Source organism: Podarcis tiliguerta, assembly GCF_965153285.1.
Source record: "Podarcis tiliguerta genome assembly, chromosome: 5".
NCBI lineage: Eukaryota > Metazoa > Chordata > Lepidosauria > Squamata > Lacertidae > Podarcis > Podarcis tiliguerta.
This window is the reverse complement of record NC_139538.1, coordinates 97,979,802-97,999,247: the sequence shown is the minus strand read 5'-3', so window position 1 is coordinate 97,999,247 and position 19,446 is coordinate 97,979,802. Positions and strand designations below refer to the sequence as shown.

The window sequence follows — 19,446 nt, the reverse complement described above, 5'->3', positions numbered from 1 at the left end:
GTCCTGAAATATTTTTTGGACTTTAGTTCTGACTATGGAGTATGGGCTGACTTGTCGAGAAGGAATAAAGGAACTGTTAAGATGGAGTTCCCCCGGGATCTACTCCTCGGCAGCAAAGGAAGGAAACTAAGAACAAGCTCAGCAGAAGATAAAGTAAAGTGTATGCATAAATATGAAGAAGACCTGCAGAAGGGACATGGAGAAGAGCTAAGAGCCTCGGATAGAAGATCACCAGGTTGATGGGCTACATAGAACTGATAGAAAGGACTGACAGAATCCGAGACCAGGGAGAAGAGACGGTAGAAGAAGATTGGGGGGGGGGAATTAAAATCTATTTAGAGAAATATTGTAAAATTAATGAACATTGGAAAATGTTGGAATGAAATTACATGACTTTAGTAGAAACATTATAAGGAGTTAAGTATAAATAAATTTTAAGGTTTTGATGGTAAGATAATGTTAAAATAAATTAAGATAACTAAATGACAGAAAGCAGTGAAAGAGGTAAAGGATTTGCTGATATAGTTAATAACTGGAATACAAAAAAGGGAGGTGTGAGGAGGTCGAGGAAATAAGTTAATGAAAGATAAGGATAAATATTGGATGTGTTTTTAATTGTTTTTTGTTTTTCTTTGTGTTTTGATGTATTGTGTTTTTTGTTCTCTTTTTATGTATTTTTTACTTTTCCCCCTCTTTTTTTCTTGTGCTTTTTTTTCTGTAACTTTTAAACTTCTAATAAATATTATTATTTTTTAAAAAACACTATTACAGTGGTGCCTCGCAAGACAAAATTAATCCGTTCCACGCGTCTCTTCGTCTAGTGGTTTTTTTGTCTTGCGAAGCAACCCTATTAGCGGATTAGCGCTATTAGCGGTTTAGCGGCTATTAGCAGCTATTAAAGGCTTAAGGGATTAGCGGATTAGCTGCTAAAAGGCTATTAGCATCTTAGCGCCATAGAAAAAGGGGGTGGGGAGCGAAAAAAACCCTCAAGAATCGCAAGGCATTTTCGTCTTGCGAAGCAAGCCCATAGAGAAATTCGTCCTGCGAAGCACCTCTGGAAACGGAAAACCCTTTCGTCTAGCGGGTTTTCCGTCTTGCGAGGCATTCGTCTTGCGGGGCACCACTGTATAATTGTAAGTGACCTGCTGGTTGCTTGTTTTGTAAAGTATTAAATTGAAACAGAAAAGCATAGAATCATAGAATCATAGAATCATAGAGTTGGAAGAGACCACAAGGGTCATCGAGTCCAACCCCCTGCCAAGCAGGAAACACCAACAGAGCACTCCTGACATATGGTTGTCAAGCCTCTGCTTAAAGACCTCCAAAGAAGGAGACTCCACCACACTCCTTGGCAGCAAATTCCACTGTCGAACAGCTCTTACTGTCAGGAAGTTCTTCCTAATGTTTAGGTGGAATCTTCTTTCTTGTAGTTTGTATCCATTGCTCCGTGTCCGCTTCTCTGGAGCAGCAGAAAACAACCTTTCTCCCTCCTCTATGTGACATCCTTTTATATATTTGAACATGGCTATCATATCACCCCTTAACCTCCTCTTCTCCAGGCTAAACATGCCCAGCTCCCTTAGCCGATCCTCATAAGGCATTGTTTCCAGGCCTTTGACCATTTTGGTTGCCCTCCTCTGGACACGTTCCAGTTTGTCAGTGTCCTTCTTGAACTGTGGTGCCCAGAACTGGACACAGTACTCCAGGTGAGGTCTGACCAGAGCAGAATACAGTGGCACTATAACTTCCCTTGATCTAGATGCTATACTCCTATTGATGCAGCCCAGAATTGCATTGGCTTTTTTAGCTGCCGCGTCACACTGTTGGCTCATGTTAAGTTTGTGGTCAACCAAGACTCCTAGATCCTTTTCACATGTACTGTTCTCAAGCCAGGTGTCACCCATCTTGTATTTGTGCCTCTCATTTTTTTTGCCCAAGTGCAATACTTTACATTTCTCCCTGTTAAAATTCATCTTGTTTGTTTTGGCCCAGTTCTCTAATCTGTCAAGGTCGTTTTGAAGTGTGATCCTGTCCTCTGGGGTGTTAGCCACCCCTCCCAGTTTGGTGTCATCTGCAAATTTGATCAGGATGCCCTTGAGTCCATCATCCAAGTCGTTGATAAAGATGTTGAATAAGACCGGGCCCAAGACAGAACCCTGTGGCACCCCACTAGTCACTCTTCTCCAGGATGAAGAGGAACCATTGATGAGCACCCTTTGGGTCCGGTCAGTCAGCCAGTTACAAATCCACTGAGTGGTAGCATAGTCAAGACCGCATTTTACCAGCTTCTTTACAAGAATATCATGGGGCACCTTGTCAAATGCCTTGCTGAAATCAAGGTAGACTACATCCACTGCGTTCCCTTCATCTACCAGGCTTGTAATTCTGTCATAAAATGAGATCAGGTTAGTCTGACATGACTTATTTTTCAGAAATCCATGCTGACTATTGGTGATCACAGCATTCCTTTCTAGGTGCTCACAGATTGTTTGCTTAATGATCTGCTCCAGAATCTTCCCTGGTATTGATGTTAGACTGACTGGGCGGTAATTATTTGGGTCCTCTCTTTCCCCCTTTTTGAAAATAGGGACAACATTTGCCCTCCTCCAGTCTGCCGGGACTTCGCCTGTTCTCCAGGAATTCTCAAAGATGATTGCCAGTGGTTCTGAGATCACATCTGCCAGTTCTTTTAATACTCTTGGATGCAGTTCATCTGGCCCTGGAGACTTGAATACATCTAAACTAGCCAAGTATTCTTGTACTATCTCCTTAGTTATTCTGGGCTGTGTTTCCTCTGCTGAATCATTTCCTCCAAATTCTTCAGGTCGGGCATTGTTTTCTTTATCGGAGAAGACTGAGGCAAAGAAGGCATTGAGGAGTTCAGCCCTTTCTGTGTCCCCTGTTTGCATTTCACCATCTTCTCCTCTGAGTGACCCCACTGTTTCTTTGTTCTTCCTTTTGCTACGAACATACCCATAGAAGCCTTTTTTGTTGCTTTTAACTTCTCTAGCAAGCCTGAGTTCATTCTGTGCTTTAGCTTTTCTGACTTTGTGTCTACACGTGCTGGTTATTTGTTTGAATTCCTCTTTGGTGGTTTCCCCCCTTTTCCATTTTTTGTACACATCCTTTTTTAATCTTAACTCAGTTAAAAGTTCTTTAGATAGCCACCCTGGCTTCTTTAGGCACCTTCCATGTTTCCGTCTCATTGGTATTGCCTGAAGTTGTGCTTTTACTATCTCCCTCTTAACAAACTCCCAGCCATCATGAACTCCCTTTCCTTTTAGTATTACTGTCCATGGGATCTCACCCAGCACTTCCCTAAGTTTTATGAAGTCGGCTTTCTTAAAGTCAAGAAATTGAGTCCTAGTATGCTTGGCTGCTCCTTTCCGTTGTATAGTAAACTTCAGAAGAGCATGATCACTTGCGCCTAATGATCCTTCCACTTCTACCCCATTAACCAGGTCATCGACATTGGTTAGGACCAGATGCACAACTGACCCAGTGGCTTTTTGTTTAACCTCTAAAAGGAACTTGAAGCTTGTTTACAACATAGCAGCATGTGATTATTCACTAATGTAGACAAGAATAAGGTTAGGCCTGGTTATTCTGGTTATTGAGCAGCTTACTTTAGCTGGAACTCTGTGCATGAGCCAGAACTACATACAGTGATGCCCCGCAAGACGAATGCCTTGCAAGACGAAAAACTCGCAAGACGAAAGAGTTTTCGGTTTTCTGAGTTACTTCGCAAGACGGATTTCCCTATGGGCTTGCTTCGCAAGACAAAACGTCTTGCACCTTTTTTTTAAAACCGCCAATGCATTCCTATGGGAAACCGTCAATACACATTGGTGCTTCGCAAGACGAAAAAACTCGTAGAACGAAAAAACTCGCAGAACGAATTAATTTTGTCTTGCGGGGCACCACTGTAAGTGATTGGGCTTCACTTTGAGAGCATAATTACAGTAAACAGGGAAAGCACCTATGGAGGTGTGTCAGTCTCAAGCAATAGGATTTGATTGCCTAATTGATTATCCAAAACCTGGTGTCATGTCTAATCCAAGCAATACCTCTATTTGGTCATGCAAATGAGAGGGAGCCAACCAGCAAGTATATCAAAGTGCCCTTTTCCCCTTCCCCAAGAGGTCCAAGCCCATCCTCCTTTCAGGGCATTTCAGCCCCCTTTCATTTGGTACCTATGAGGGGGAGTCACTGAGGGGTGTGGAGGGGTTGACCGGGGCAGAACCACAACCCCTAATAAGCACATGTACATGCAGCCACACACATAAGCACATCTAGGAATGGGGCCATGTAATAGAATGCTGCAGTATGCATCTTTGGTTCAGGATTTCAGCCACTTCAAACCATTCCATTCTCTTCCCCATACCCTTCAAAATTTCTCCAATGAAAATAGAGATGTCCCATTCCACAATAAGAATTTTACTATTTAGACCCCACTCAGGGCAGCTTCCAACATACGGTATATAAAAAACATAATAAAACATTAAACATTTAAAAAAACCCTCCCCAATACAGGATTACTTTCAGACAGCTCAGGGGTTGGATAACTCCATAAAGTTAAAGGGACCCCTGACTCTTAGGTCCAGTCATGGACAACTTGGGTTACGCGCTCATCTTGCTCTACAGGCCGAAGGAGCCAGCGTTTGTCCACAGACAGCTTCTGGGTCATGTGGCCAGCATGACTAAGTCGCTTCTGGCGAACCAGAGCAGCGCATGGAAACGCCGTTTACCTTCCCGCCGGAGTGGTACCGATTTATCTACTTGCACTTTGATGTGCTTTCGAACTGCTAGGTTGGCAGGAGTAGGGACTGAGCAACGGGAGCTCACCCTGTCGTGGGGATTCAAACCGCCGACCTTCTGATCAGCAGGCCCTAGGCTCTGTGGTTTAGACCCATACCCTCCAGTGTTTCTCCAATGAAAATAGGGACATCATAAGGAAAAGTGGGACATTCTGGGATGAAATCAGAAACCAGGATGGCTTTTCTAAACCAGTGGCATTCTTGGAAATAGGGATACTTTATTCAGTGCCTAGTTAACATGTGCAGTGCGGTGAGGTGCACACTAGTGGCTATTCATTCGCATATTGGATTTTTGCAATTGATATTTGTGGGCAGCTCTCACTGCTGTCCCAGGGGACATTTAAAAATGGTTTCTGAGTTTGAACCAGGAAATAATCAGACAATAAGATGATCTTTTTAATATCTCTGCATCTTTTCCTCAATCATTTCCCCCCTTATATTCTGTTTTGTTCCCTCTCCCATCTGGTTATTTCCCTCTTAACCATCAATCAGCATTCAGCGGACACTGGACATTTTCAGTCCCCTCCACTGTTTTAAGGGTTTTCTTGCCTAAATTATTTTTTGTGCTTCTGCAAACTCCAAGTTTGCTCTGTTGGCTAGGCAAGTGGCAATATTCATAAAACTGAATTACAATTTAGTTTAGTTTTCTGTGTATGTGTATAAATAACATTTATTTATAATATAGAATACATTCTAACTCTACAATTCTATGATTCTATGTGCATTGTGGGGACGCAGGTGGCCCTGTGGGTAAGGACTTGCCTAGGACTTGCCTAGGACTTGCCGATCATATGGTCGGTGGTTCGAATCCCCGTGGTGGGGTGAGCTCCCGTCTTTCGGTCCCAGCTCCTGCCCACCTAGCAGTTCGAAAGCACCCCTAAGTGCAAGTAGATAAATAGGTACCGCTTTCTAGCGAGAAGGTAAACGGTGTTTCCGTGTGCTGTGCTGGTGCTGGCTCGCCAGAGCAGCTTCGTCACGCTGGCTACGTGACCCGGAAGTGTGTCCGGACAGCACTGGCTCCCGGCCTCTTAAGTGAGATGAGCGCACAGCCCTAGAGTCGGACACGACTGGCCCGTACGGGCAGGGGTACCTTTACCTTTACCTATGTGCATTGTACATGATATCTGAAATATGACAAACTCTTCTAAACTTTATTCCTGTTGAATTTATACCAGTTTAAAAACTCGAAGGAAAGCAAGAAATCAAAGTTTTTGCTGTGCCTTGAAGAAGATCCTTATAGCTTTGAGGTGCATTGTAAAGGAGTATCAGTTCATTCTTGGTCAGTCTGGCTCTTTTGCCATGTGAAAATCATGGACCTGAGCTTGGTGTGGCCTAGAATTTACTCAAATCTGGTGTGTGTGTGTGTGTGTGTGAGAGAGAGAGAGAGAGAGAGAGAGAGAGAGAGAGAGAGAGGGAGCGCAAACCAGCTGTGATCCTCAGATTAAAACCAACTGACCTTTTTTGCTTGACCTTAATTTATAATTGGACAGCTGGTTATACTAATGACAGATTGTCTTTGTGCTGCTGATAGTCTATTTGAAGCTGTTGTTATAAAATATATTTGCCTATGCAAAGTCTCACGTTAAAGCAGTTAATGCTATCTGCTTAAAATTTCTGTCCATAGGAGTTGTACAGTGAGATCCAGAACACTTTTCTCAAAATACATGTACTATCTCTCTTTCTCTCAAATTGTTGGGGAAACATGATTCCTGCCTCCCTCCCCAAATGATTTTTTACAGTTGTTGTGTTGTGAGCCAAAAATGGCTTATCTTCTGAGTTTACACCAATAAAACCACAGTTGCATTTTTGACTGTTCCCAAATTGCCACCGTAGTTATGGGCTAGTGCTCATAACTATCCACCCTCAAGGTGAAGGAAGAAAGGCCTTTTCAAGTAGAGGTAGGGAACCTGTAGCTCTCCAGATGTTCAACTACAACCCTCATTGCCCCAGCCATTGGCCATGCTTCCTTGGGCTGATGGGAGTTGGAATCCAACAACATCAGCAGGGCCACAGGTTTCCCATTCTTGTACTGACGTGTAGTGAAAGTGTTCTGAACACACTCACTGCATTTTGAGGCCTAAACTACAGATTACATTAAAGACTCAGTTTGTGGTGTGATGCCTTTACTTTTCAAATCTTTAAATAGCAGTTGTAAGTTACCTGGCCTCATTGGGCCCGCAGTGTGGGTATTGAGCGTGATGGGAATTCTTTATCTCTACACCATGATTCCTACAAACACTGCTGTACTGTGCTGTGAAAAAAAGGACTAAAGGGCAGGTAACAAACATCATAGCAAATAAATACAATATTTATGTTGGGATGGAAGCTTGTCTCCCAATGAAAATAGAAGACTTTTATCCTCAAAGCTCAACACTGGGATATGGGAAAAGTGTAAGTAACAATATTTAAAGTATGGGTTTGAAGTAAAGTTTTTGATAAAGGTGTTGTCAATGTGTGTGTATTATATATACACTTTCTTAATTACAGTTCTGATCAGACCCACCTGCAGCTCTTATTTAAAGTTGAATAATAGTAATTCCACAATACCAAACTATGAATTTAGTGCAATATGTATTTTAGCTATTTGTATTCAAGGCATTATAGAAGTACAAGCTACTTCCACCTCACTTAGAATGCGGGTTTGCTTTTTACCCAGTTAGCAACTTAAAATAAACCATCCCACCTGGAGAGGTTTAGCAGTATCAGAATATGACCATGAACTAATGGCTAAAACATGCTATTAACATCTTTTTAAATCAAGACCAAGTTTGAGGCAGTATAAGCTTTCTTGATTTCTCACTAATTTTTTTCCAAATGTACCACTTACTAATGCAAACACAACATTTTGAGTTGAATGGAATTCAAACTGCAAGCTTAAAAGGTGGTCATATGTTAATGGGATAATCATATATTTGTTTCTATGCTTCCTTATCCTTGGTAGCAGACATATTTTATAGTTAGAGTTTCTGCCAAAGTAGACACCATTTTAATCATGGTAAGAATATCCTCAAAGCTCAACACTGGGATATGGGAAAAGTGTAAGTAACAATATTTGAAGTATGGGTTTGAAGTAAAGTATGTCTTTTTTGTCACTGAATGCAGGTTCCTTTTTTTTTCTTCCAACAGATTTCTATTGGTGCTGGTTTGTTTAATCTTTAGTGTTCTGTCCACTATTGAATACTATGCAGAATTTGCCACTGGGACTCTTTTTTGGATGGTAAGTGATTTAACTTAAAACATTCTGTGAAATATCTGTATGTATACCTGTTAGAAACTTGTTATAAAAAGCTGAACAAGCCAAAATTATCAATCTCTATTTTACTTACTTATTTACTACGTACTTACCAAGAGCACAGCCCTAACCATGTGCACACACTCCCTGAAAACCTCCTTCCTCAAACTCCAGCTCTCCACAGGCCTCAAGGGTTGTTGCAAGGGATCTTGGAATTTTACTTGTAAAGACTCGTGGGATTGTTAGGCACTGTTTTTGCACCTTTCTTGCCTGTCTATTTTACACCCAATTACCTGCTGGAAGTAAGCCTTACTCCTGCATAGACATGTATAATTCTGCACTTTAAGGCTGCAGTCCTTTTAGGATTAAGACACTTTGAACTCAATAATTTCTAGATAAACAACAGTGGGATGTGGTTTCATGGTTTATTCATGGAACATAGCTGGCTTTTGACTTGTATGTTTCTAATAGAGCAGGAATGGCCAGCTGGTATAGTAAGTGATATGATCATAGAATTGTAGAGTTGGAAGGGACCCATAGGGTCATCTAGTCCAAACCTCTACAATACAGGAATTAAACTAAACCACATCTAACTGATCATTCTCTCAGTTTCAGGAAAAGGAAACATGATTACAAATGCTAAGTGCATATGTATTGCAGTTCTTTTTTATATATTTATATAAATATAATAAACGTACTACATATATGTACTGGGTGTATGTACTTTACTAAATTTGGGCATTTTCATTGGGTGGGTGAGGCCCCCTGGACCAGTGTCAGCAAGAGAGTAGCTTCTCAGAATACAGAAAACTATTAGTTCCTTTAATGGTATTTAAACTGAATTAAAAGAAACTAATGCAGCATTTTCAAAAACTAGGGGCAGCCTGAGGCCACATCTCAGACACAGCACAGGTGTGTCACTTCATTCAATTGGCAATATCCTGTCTGGCCATGAAAGTTTAAGGGAAAGTTGACCCTTTCAGATAACTAAATTCTGTGGCTTCTGTTTCTTGAAGCATTTCTTTACTGGCGTCGCCAAATGTTCTAAAGCCTGAGCATGTCATGTCTTCTGAGAGTGAACACTTAGCAGATAAATGAATATTTAAGGGAGGCATACATTGCCATATGCCCATCTTTTCCTCTTGCTTTTGCTGTAGTAGTAATAATGGCAGCCATTTCTAGGAGACGGGCCACATGATAGAGCATATGTTTTGCTTCCAAACACCCCTGATTGATCCTTGGTATTTCCAAGTGGGGCTGGGAGGGTCTGGCCTGACCTAGGACAGCTGCTGCCACCAGTCAATGTAAACAATACCAGTCTAGCAGGGCCAGTGATCCAAGGAGTATAAAGCAGCTTATACCAGCTTATATGCCAGTTGTGCCAAGGAAACTTTTGCTTTCAGTAAAATATCTGCACAGGAGCTGCAAGTTAGTGCAACTACTTGTCTGCTTGTAATACAGACTGTTCATTGGTTTAATTCATACTGAAATGGGAATGCCTGTGTGTATTGGTGAAAGGGTTTAACATTGGAAAATTCCACTGCTGTATTCTAAGGGACTCTGAGCTTTAACTGAGTTCATAATTAACTATTGTTGTTTTCTGCTAGCTAACGTGTGAGTGTTTATCTTTAGAATTTATGAAAATAAATTAATTGAAAATTTGCTATATGGGAAGGGTGGTGTCTGGAGTTCTTTGTTCCCAGGCTCTGTGAAAGTAAGGATGTAAATGAAGCTCTTCAGGAGCACACAGCCTCAGGCTGGAATACAGGATGTGGGGAGAAACAGACCTTTTGTAAGATGCGGAGCCTATGCCGTGGACGGGCATATGCCTTATGGAATTGTTTGAATGTATCATATGATGTTTATTTTCTGTTTTGAAGAAAGTTCTGCAAGTAAAATTTTGAACAATCTAGTCTCTCTCTCTCTCTCTCTTTCTCTCTGCGATCACTCATGACCAAGTTAGATTGTCTTCCATGAACGTAGTCTTAGTGGTGTGTCCTTAAAGTGGAGGCCAATTCTGAATCCACACCTCCTTCCACAGTGGGGACATTGGTTTCTTGGCGGGAGTTGATCACGATGAGGATTTGCCAAATGTGCCTTCCTCTTAGCTTGTTTCTCCCTTTTGTCCTGAATTCGTATTTCTTCAAAATCCACGACGCCTTTAGTAGAGGCTATTTTCCAATTGGAGCGCTCACAGGCCAGTGTTTCCCAATTATTGGTGTTTATACTACATTTTTTAAGATTTGCCTTGACAGCATCTTTAAACCTCTTTTGTTGTCCACCAGTATTTCACTTTCCATTCTTAAGCTGGGAATAGAGTAGTTGCTTTGTTGTTCAGGCATCTGCTTGCTGGGATAGCCATTTCCCCTTCTGCAGCTAGCAACTGATTTCCCCCCGTCCTACGAAACTGTGTTGGGGAAGAACTGGTTTGACCAGTTGATATAAGTAGGAATAGAGAAGGCTACCTTATACTGAATCAGATGATTGGTACATCTAGCAATTGTTTACACTCATTGGCAAAGGCTGGCAAGGGCTTCACATCCAGTCTATCCCAGCCCCATCTGGACATGCTAGGGACTGAATGCTGGACCTTCTATTGTCCGGAGCTGTTGAGAGGGAATGTGAAGTGTATAGACTGGGAACTGGGCTGAACAAAAATAGATGTTGGATACTTGTTTTAGCTTAGGATCCGGTTTTATGCTTTCTTTCTTTATGAATTGGTGGCAGTGGGCTTCTATGAGGTCAAAAGACAAGACAGAAATCTAGTAATTTAAACAATACAATTGCTGGATAGAAGTCTAAATATCGCTTGTCAAAAAATAGGCATATTTATATTAAGTCTCAGCTTCCAAAACATTCCCCTCTGGTACAGAAGGAGTTTCCAGGTTCAGTTCTTGGCATATCCAGTTAAAGGAACTTGGGTAGCAGGTCTAGCAAATATCTCTCTGCCTGACCACCCCTTCCCCCCAGTCAGAGTGGACTAGACAGGCAGATGCTGTGAACTGTCACACAGCAGCTCCCCATGCCTTGTTGCACATCTCAGTGGATCCACCATGCTCCACCAGGAGGCTTCACAACATTGTAATATATCTACAGTATTTAGTGGAACTGTTAACTGGTCACAGTATCACCAACTAAACAGAATTTTCGAGGAAGATAGAAGAACTGGATTCGATAATAAAATATCAGTTCTGGATAGGGAATTGCTTTCAAATGAGGGAAAAAAATCTATCCAGAATGTATACGTTATTGTTAAGCTGGCACCTAAAAGACGAAATGGTTAAGGACGTGATGGTAAAATGGGCCCAAGACTTCGTATATGCTACTTCCTGTTTCCGGCGGTGGAAAATGGCTGATCCCACACAACCGGACCTCAGCCGTTCCGATAATTCAGGGCTGATATGGGGGTAATTAGCCCTGGCAGCCTCCCCAGGGCAGGGGAGGACTGTCTCAACGACCCGCGGTCTGTCCCAGATTGCCGATGTGGCAGACGGCAGGGGCACTGGGTCACGGAGCTAGGGACGGCTGACACTCCTGTGACGCCACCCCATAGCCGGACGCATCTGTTTGGGAAAATATAAAGATTTGGAAAACAAACAGACACACTCTGAATTGAAGAAGCTGGAAAAAACCTGCAGTATGTACAGTCTTTGGTGTAAAAGATCGAGCTTCAAAGAGATCCTCATCATGACATTTGGAATGCGGAGGGGCTTGGTATGTAAAAAAACATTCTTTTATCCTTAACATCAACAATCCGTAATGCATGCCAAGCCTCATTAAGAACTTAAATTGCTCTTCAAAAAGTGAGTTCAGATGGACTTTCATATATAATTGGGATCTACTCACAGCCACTTCTCTTCTAAGACCGGAAATGTCTGTTAAAGACGAAAACAAAGGACAAAGGACAAAATGGCTCCCACTCACCACGTCGTTACTGAATATCTGAAATACTTCCCTGATTAAGAGAAACAGGAGCTAACGGATGGTTGGTTATAAAGACTGGAAACAATATTACATATTGTATATTACATATACAACTGATTGCAAAAAGATTTTTTTTTTTTTATTACAAGCGCGAGAGAGGGCTAAATGGATGTCTGGCAGCCCCCCTCTAGGGCCCGGAGGGGGGACTGGGAGGATTCCCAAGGCCAATTGCTAACTGTCTGATAGATGGCTACATTGCAAACAGTCTGTTTAAGATAAATCAACATGGAGGTTACAGAAGGAAATTTCTCTCTGTTTCTTTGATAACACCTGGACAGGAAAGATTAACGATCTGACAGCTGCCAAAATAACAACTCTCAAAGAGCTGGACAGAACTTTGAAATTGGATGTAATTAAATGAAGCGGTGCGATGAAAAAACAGCTGAAGGAGTACAATATACAGACAAATCTGCACTCCATAGGGGGAAAAAGTATCTGTTTTCTGACATGAATGAGGATCGTAGAACCAGAGTTAAAATGTGGAAGGGAAAAATCGGACATGGAATTATGAATAACATTGAGGATGATGAGAGGCAGGACTATGATGTTGAATGCGCTTCGAAATTCCGACCGTGGGAAGTAAAAACAAAATTATTACAATTTGGAAGACAATTGGACCTTTTTTATTTTAGTTTTTTTATTTTTATTGGATTTGATTTGATATGATTTGATTGGATGTTTTTATTGGAAAATTAATAAACGCTTTAAAAAAGAAAAAAAGACTTCGGATATACTGTAGAATTAGAGAAATGGGAAAATCTTTGGACAAAGGACGTTAAGTTTATAGCCTGCTACCTGATTAAAGAAAACTTTTTAAAGATGATGTATAGGTGGTATCAAAATTGGCAAAAATGAATAAAAAAATCAGCAGTAAGTGTTGGAGGTGTAACCATAAGGATGGGAATCTATTCCACATGTGGTGGACATGTCCCAGAATTAAAGTATTCTGGAACATGATTTACGAAGAATTTTTAAAAAATGCCACGATACACTTTTTTATTAGGTATCTTCACAACAGACATCCCAAAGGACAACAAAAGAGTCTTTTTATATGCAATAACGGCGACCAGGATTGTGATTGCAAAATATTGGAAAAGCAACACAATTCCAACAAAGGAAGAATGGTTATTAAAATTAAGTGAATACATTGAATTTGCGAAACTAACAGAATTCAGAATTCAGAAATCAACCAAGCGAAAAACTCAGGAGAGATTGGGATGTCCTTAACAATTATATGAAGAAAGTTGGTTCCCAAAATTATGACTGGCTTAGCCTAGACTAAAAACTCCACAGGTAAACAAATTATCTCTCCAGAAAGTTTAGAATGATTACAGACAACCAAGGATATGAGATTATAGGAACCATATAGTGGTTGAAGGAAGTCAAATCTTTTTTCTTTTCTTTTTTTCTCATTTTTTCTTAGCAATACTCTTTTTCTTATCTTTTTCTATTTTTATTTTTGCGCATTTTTGCATTTTTTTTCTATACTTGGAAAATGTTAGTTAAGGTACTGTGTATTTTTTTCTTTATTATTTATACAACTGTATTTTTTTTTAATGTATGTAATATGTATATAGCAAATAATTTTTTCTAAAAAATAAAATAGAATAATAATAATAATAATAATAATAATAATAATAATAATAATAATAATAATAATGGAACTGTTATATGCCAGCCTGACTTTTGGAAAAGATCTAAGACTTGCTGGAAATCTATGTAAATCATGTTACATCGTGGTACGCTATGTCCGTATGTTACGGTGTTCTACAAATGAAGATCACAAAGAGGAGTAGCAAATTGAACGAAAGCCATTTCCTGCTGTGCAACTTATCTTAGGGGTAAACTTTAATATTAACTATTCCAGAAAAAAAAAATTATATACAAAACACAATCCTTACCACCCTCCCCCGAAAATAAATAAATATTTTTGAGTAAATAAATAAACCCACCATGCTGCTTTTATCCTTGTGCCCTTGAAAGAAAAGAAAGTCTGAAAGGAAACTTCAATTCCTCTTGTTAGTTGTATTTACCACATTTCTATGCTGCCTTTTAAAACTAATGTTTTAATGTTTTCAAGAATATTAATGTATGATAAAATTTATTAATAATAATAAATTTCAAACAATAAGCCTTAAATACTGTTTTTAATTTCAGGAAATTGTCTTGGTGGTATTTTTTGGTGCTGAATATGTGGTGAGGCTCTGGTCTGCCGGTTGCAGAAGCAAATATGTTGGTATTAAGGGAAGAATACGATTTGCTAGGAAGCCTATATCAATAATAGGTGAGATCGTCTGTTTTAAATATAAAATCATACCCGGACATCAATCCCATGGCCTTTTTGAGCAGAAAGGATATACTGGCTTTGTGTATAGCTGAGTTGACTGATGCTTCAAGATGGATATTTTTATTGGCCCACCTTTTATTGGGAGATGAGCTGTTATAAGATTATGAGCCACTACATTCCTGGTTGGTGTTTGCCTTTGTTTATGTTCTAGGTGCACTTAGCAAAATCCGAGTTCTCTCATATTCCACCCCAACTTCTTTAATATGGGGATTAACATCCTGACCCACCTTCAATCCACCTTCAGTTCTCTTGTACTCTTTCTGAGATGCAATATATGGCAATGAAGGAGAGGCCACCATCTCCCAAGGGAGTCCATTCCACTGCCAAACAGCTCTTACCATCAGAAAGTTCTTCCTGATGTTGAGTCAGAATCTCCTTTCTTGTAGCTTGAAGCCATTGGTTCAGGTCCTACCCTCCAAAGCAGGAGAAAACAAACCTCCCTCCCTGGCTACTAGGAACAGAGTTCTGGGTAGCTGATGTCCACTGGTAGGGTTAATTTGACTCCCAAAATTTTACTGTTCAAAAGGTGGTATAATGGCTAAGGTCGGTGGTTCGAATCCACGCGACATGGTGAGCTCCCATTGCTCTGCGTGCCATCCTAGCAGTTTGAAAACATACCAGTGCAAGTAGATAAATAGGTACCACTGTGGTGGGAAGGTAAATGGCATTTCTGTGCACTCTGGCTTCCATCATGGTGTTCCATTGCGCTCATAGCGGTTTAGTCCTGCTGTCCACATGACCCGGAAAGCTGTCTGTGGACAAATGCTGGCTCCCTTGGCCTGAAAGCAAGATGAGCGTCACACCCCATAGTTGCCATTGACTGGATTTAACTGTCCAGGGTTCTTTACCCTTTACCTATAATGGCTAAGTGTATCTTCTCCAAACCACCTGCAATTTCTTGTCTGCCCTGTAGACGGTTTGGAGACGTTACACATCATAAACTTTGATATGACAAAGCCTTTTGTAAATAAAAAAGAAACAAATCTTTTCCATATGGTTTATGTAGTTATTTATTTTATCCCAGTGTCATCTTAGATTAAACAGGGTTCTGAAGTGCTAAAAAGAAAAAAGCAAGACCTGTAAGCACAGATGATTGTAGGAGGAATAAAAAAAAAGCCTTCATGTTACATGTGAAAGAAGCATTCTATAGATTTTGGTTGTTTTTAGTACTGAAAGGCTGTAACATTCTGCCCCCCCCCTTTCCTTTGATGGCATTAAAATGCATTAACAGTTTCATTTTCCTTTTTTGTCAACAGATCTTATTGTTGTTATAGCTTCAATTATTGTTCTGAGTGTAGGATCAAATGGACAGGTGTTTGCCACATCTGCAATAAGGTATGCCAAGATATGTCAAGTTTAGATTTATTGTCTCTTTCAATAAAAAGCTTGAGCTGACTTACATTGTGCAAAGACATTTGTTGGCATCTATATCTAGCTACATATATCTATTATTATTATTATTGTTGTTGTTGTTGTTGTTGTTGTTATTATTACTATTTTCACCATCCCTTCCTCTTCTCCTCCACCTTTCCTCTTACTTTTCTCAACTCACCCTTGCATGCAGATCACCCTCTATTCTCTCCTATTCTGCAGAGCCCCTTGCACACACCTGCCATGTGGATATCTTTACCTTATCTTCAAGATGAAAATAATTGTATGAACGAGCCTATTAATTGGTCTCTTCCGTTAGAGATGGTTAAGTTCAGTTGGTGCACACTGTCCGTATATGGACAGTGAATAAATATACAGTGGTAGCTCGGGTTAAGAACTTAATTCATTCCGGAGGTCCGTTCTTAACCTGAAACTGTGCTTAACCTGAAGCACCACTTTAGCTAATGGGGCCTCCCGCTGCGCCGCCGCCGCGCGATTTCTGTTCTCATCCTGAAGCAAAGTTCTTCACCCGAGGTACTATTTCTGGGTTAGCGGAGTCTGTAACCTGAAGCGTCTGTAACCCGAGGTACCACTGTATCTTCTAAATTACTACATTGAATCTGAAACTTCATATTGAAGACAACATGTCATACCCAGAGTGAAATACATGATTGTGGGAAGGTACTATGGAATATGTGAAGCGAGCACAACAGAGCATTTCCCAGCTCACTTCTCGCTGTACTCAAACCTTGTTTGAAACTCATACCTCTGCTGTTGTTTAAAACCACAACTTTTCCTGTTTGCTTTATTCAAATCTCTGCTTTTGTTTAAAACTGCCATTTTAAAATGTGCCTTCTCTTGGCTTTCCTCTCCCACACTCACTTAATGCAAACACAGGATTGTGCTGATGCACCACAGATCCTCCAGTGAGGGCTGCCTTGCAGTTATAAATACATGGAAGAAATAAATTAAATCAAATATCAGGGAATAAAACTTCTATAACTTTTTACTACATTTTCTAACAAGGATCACGTTCCGGGGAGTCCTCAGGCTCCATATTAAAGTTGCCTGCATCTATCAGTGAGAGTAGATACATTCAGGCATAACATTGCATACAAAAAATGCATTTATTTGCATATCACATATATGTTGCTGTTTGGGAGCACATAGGCTACAGATTGAAACAGGACAGCTGCTTGTGAAAAAGGAAATCAGGAAGGCCTTGCTCTGAAAGGAGAATTGGGAAAGAGACAAAAAGCAAAAGACATCTCCCTTCCTCTGAGCTCCCTGGGAGCTGTGGTGGAAGCCAGAGGGTGAGATAATGGCCACTTATCCAGTCCTGGGGTGGGTGGTGGTTGCAGCCCATAGAAATGGGTCCTGACCCCCAGGAGCAATGCTGGCCTGGGCGGCTTGTAGTTGGAAACCCCCCGTGCTGGCTGTGTAGGAGGGCGGGAGTTCCTGCCAGGCCCAATTCTGAATTCTGGCCAATCAGACCAGTCCATGGTGGCAAGGGGTGGAATCAGACCGGAGTGGAGCAAGCTTTTTTCCACTCCGTTCCCTTCACAGCTATGTGCAAAATCAATGAGCAATGTAACACTAAAATTTCGTAGATCTGCCCCAGGAAGCAGATAAAATTTACTTCTTCTGTCCCACAAAGCTACTACAGTCATACCTCGGGTTAAAGACACTTCAGGTTAAATCTTTTCGGGCTGCATCCCGCGGTGACCCGGAAGTAACGGAACAGGTTACTTCTGGGTTTCGCCGCATGCGCAGACGCTCAGAATGACGTCATGCGCAGACATGGCGAATCGCGACCCATGCAGACACAGGTTGCGTTCTGCTCATGATGCGAACGGGGCACTGGAACGGATCCCATTTGCATCCAGAGGTGCCACTGTAGTTGGTTTTGTCTGACTCTGGACTTTTTTTCATCCAGAACTCACCAGAACTCTTTGGTGCGCTCTGTGTTGCGCGACAGAGGCTGTGGGCGAAAAAGATAAGCTATTTAAGGGGTGAGCTCCCCTAAGAAAAGCTCAACAACTTCTTTGACTGGTCTAACTGATAAATTATTTATTTGACTGAGTACTTCAAATTTCATTGTAGTATTCAGAAGAAAATATACTCACATTTTCACAGATAGGCCTTCTGTGTCTAATGGGCTCTCATTGCATTCTGCCATTTTTTCCATAGGGGAATCCGTTTTTTGCAGATACTTCGCATGCTTCATGTAGACCGACAGGGTGGCACTTGGAGGCTCTTGGGATCTGTTGTATTCATACATCGTCAGGTATTGAATATGGGAAGGTTATTGAATATGTTTAACAGGCTCTTTTTACACCTGTAAAACTCTTATTCTAACATCAGGTATGGTGAAAATGAACTCACCTGGAAATGTAGGGTTTGGGGCAATCTATAAGTGTGTTCTTTTTTTTAATCCCTGGCCTCAGCAGTACAGAGGCAAGGTGAGGCAAGGCTTCCCTACTGCCTGAGATAGCTCTGTACAGGCTTTGGGCTGGATACTGCACAACAGCAGAGCAGCTGCCATTCTCAGACAGAGCCTTGAACAGGACATGCAGCTCTATCTCAGAGCCTTCCATGAGAGAGGCCCTTCCTGCTTTAGCAGTCATTAACTCCAACAGAGAGTTGGGTTCCATTACGGCTCCTGAACTGGCAACTCTGGAACAGGAGGAAGGCAACACAGCATCCTCCTGATGCGATGGGCTCCTCTTGCGCGTGTGCGAATAACCTCCACAAACACATTTAAAAGGCTGTAGAATATTAATCAGCCTTATTTTTTTTAAAAAAAATACAAATTAACATGCAACACTTAAGAACAATTTAAAACAACCCCACCCCAAATAAACAACACCCACCCAAGTTAAAACCCCATCCCAATTAAAACCATAATTTTAGCATAAAGGGGCTGGCCCACAACCTCGTTTCACCCCCAAAGTGCTTCCCCCAAAGGAACGACCCCCTTTGGTGTCGTCTGCTTTGGGGGCAGCCCCGCCCCTCGGGTAGGCTGGCTTTATAGAGCCGCCCCAGCAACTGGTGCCCTTCTAGCTGGGGCAGCAGGTGTTTCCAATGCTGCCCGCCCGCCCAGGGCTTTGGTACCTAAAAATGACTGCAGTTAGTCCTATAGGGATCCATGTTGGACCCTCAGCTGTATTGACAAACAGGGTAACAGTACATTCAGCTGCTAGCTTGAATCACTTTTGAGTGCTTCACTGGCTAGACTTTAAGCATACTCTTGGATATGGCCCAGGCTCTGGGTATCCAGCTCACAGTGGGGTTTGCTTTTGCTTTTTAAAATAAGATTTATTCTAGTCTATGTTCACCAAAATGCATACTCTTCAAAATTTTGTTTGAATATGTATAAAAGCTAGCATATCAACTCAAAGGTGAGACATGACTGCCACAGGTCATAAAGCAGACCAGCATCACTGGATATGTTTTATTAAAAATATGAAATGGTTATGAGTAATTTTTTAAACCAAAATCAGCATTTGTACAAAGAGAGCTTCCAATCAGTAATCCAGTTTTGTTCCTGTTAGGAACTAATAACTACGCTGTATATTGGATTCTTGGGATTGATCTTCTCATCGTACTTCGTCTATCTCGCTGAGAAGGATGCAGTGGATGAGGAGGGACAAACAGGGTTTTCCAGTTATGCTGATGCTCTCTGGTGGGGTGTG

General features: G+C 41.2%; 1 protein-coding gene across 8 annotated transcripts in view; it reads left to right on the top strand.

The window, feature by feature from the left end:
* Positions 1 to 19,446, top strand: part of LOC310677659 (potassium voltage-gated channel subfamily KQT member 1-like) — a 343,781-nt gene that overhangs the window by 24,178 nt on the left and 300,157 nt on the right. For all 8 annotated transcript variants that reach the window (XM_083440777.1, XM_083440775.1, XM_083440776.1 and 5 more), the window contains 5 exons: positions 7,944 to 8,034; positions 14,191 to 14,317; positions 15,637 to 15,715; positions 17,942 to 18,038; positions 19,306 to 19,446. In XM_083440777.1, the coding sequence (XP_083296903.1) occupies positions 7,944 to 8,034; positions 14,191 to 14,317; positions 15,637 to 15,715; positions 17,942 to 18,038; positions 19,306 to 19,446 (535 nt within the window). The remainder of the gene's footprint in view (positions 1 to 7,943; positions 8,035 to 14,190; positions 14,318 to 15,636; positions 15,716 to 17,941; positions 18,039 to 19,305) is intronic.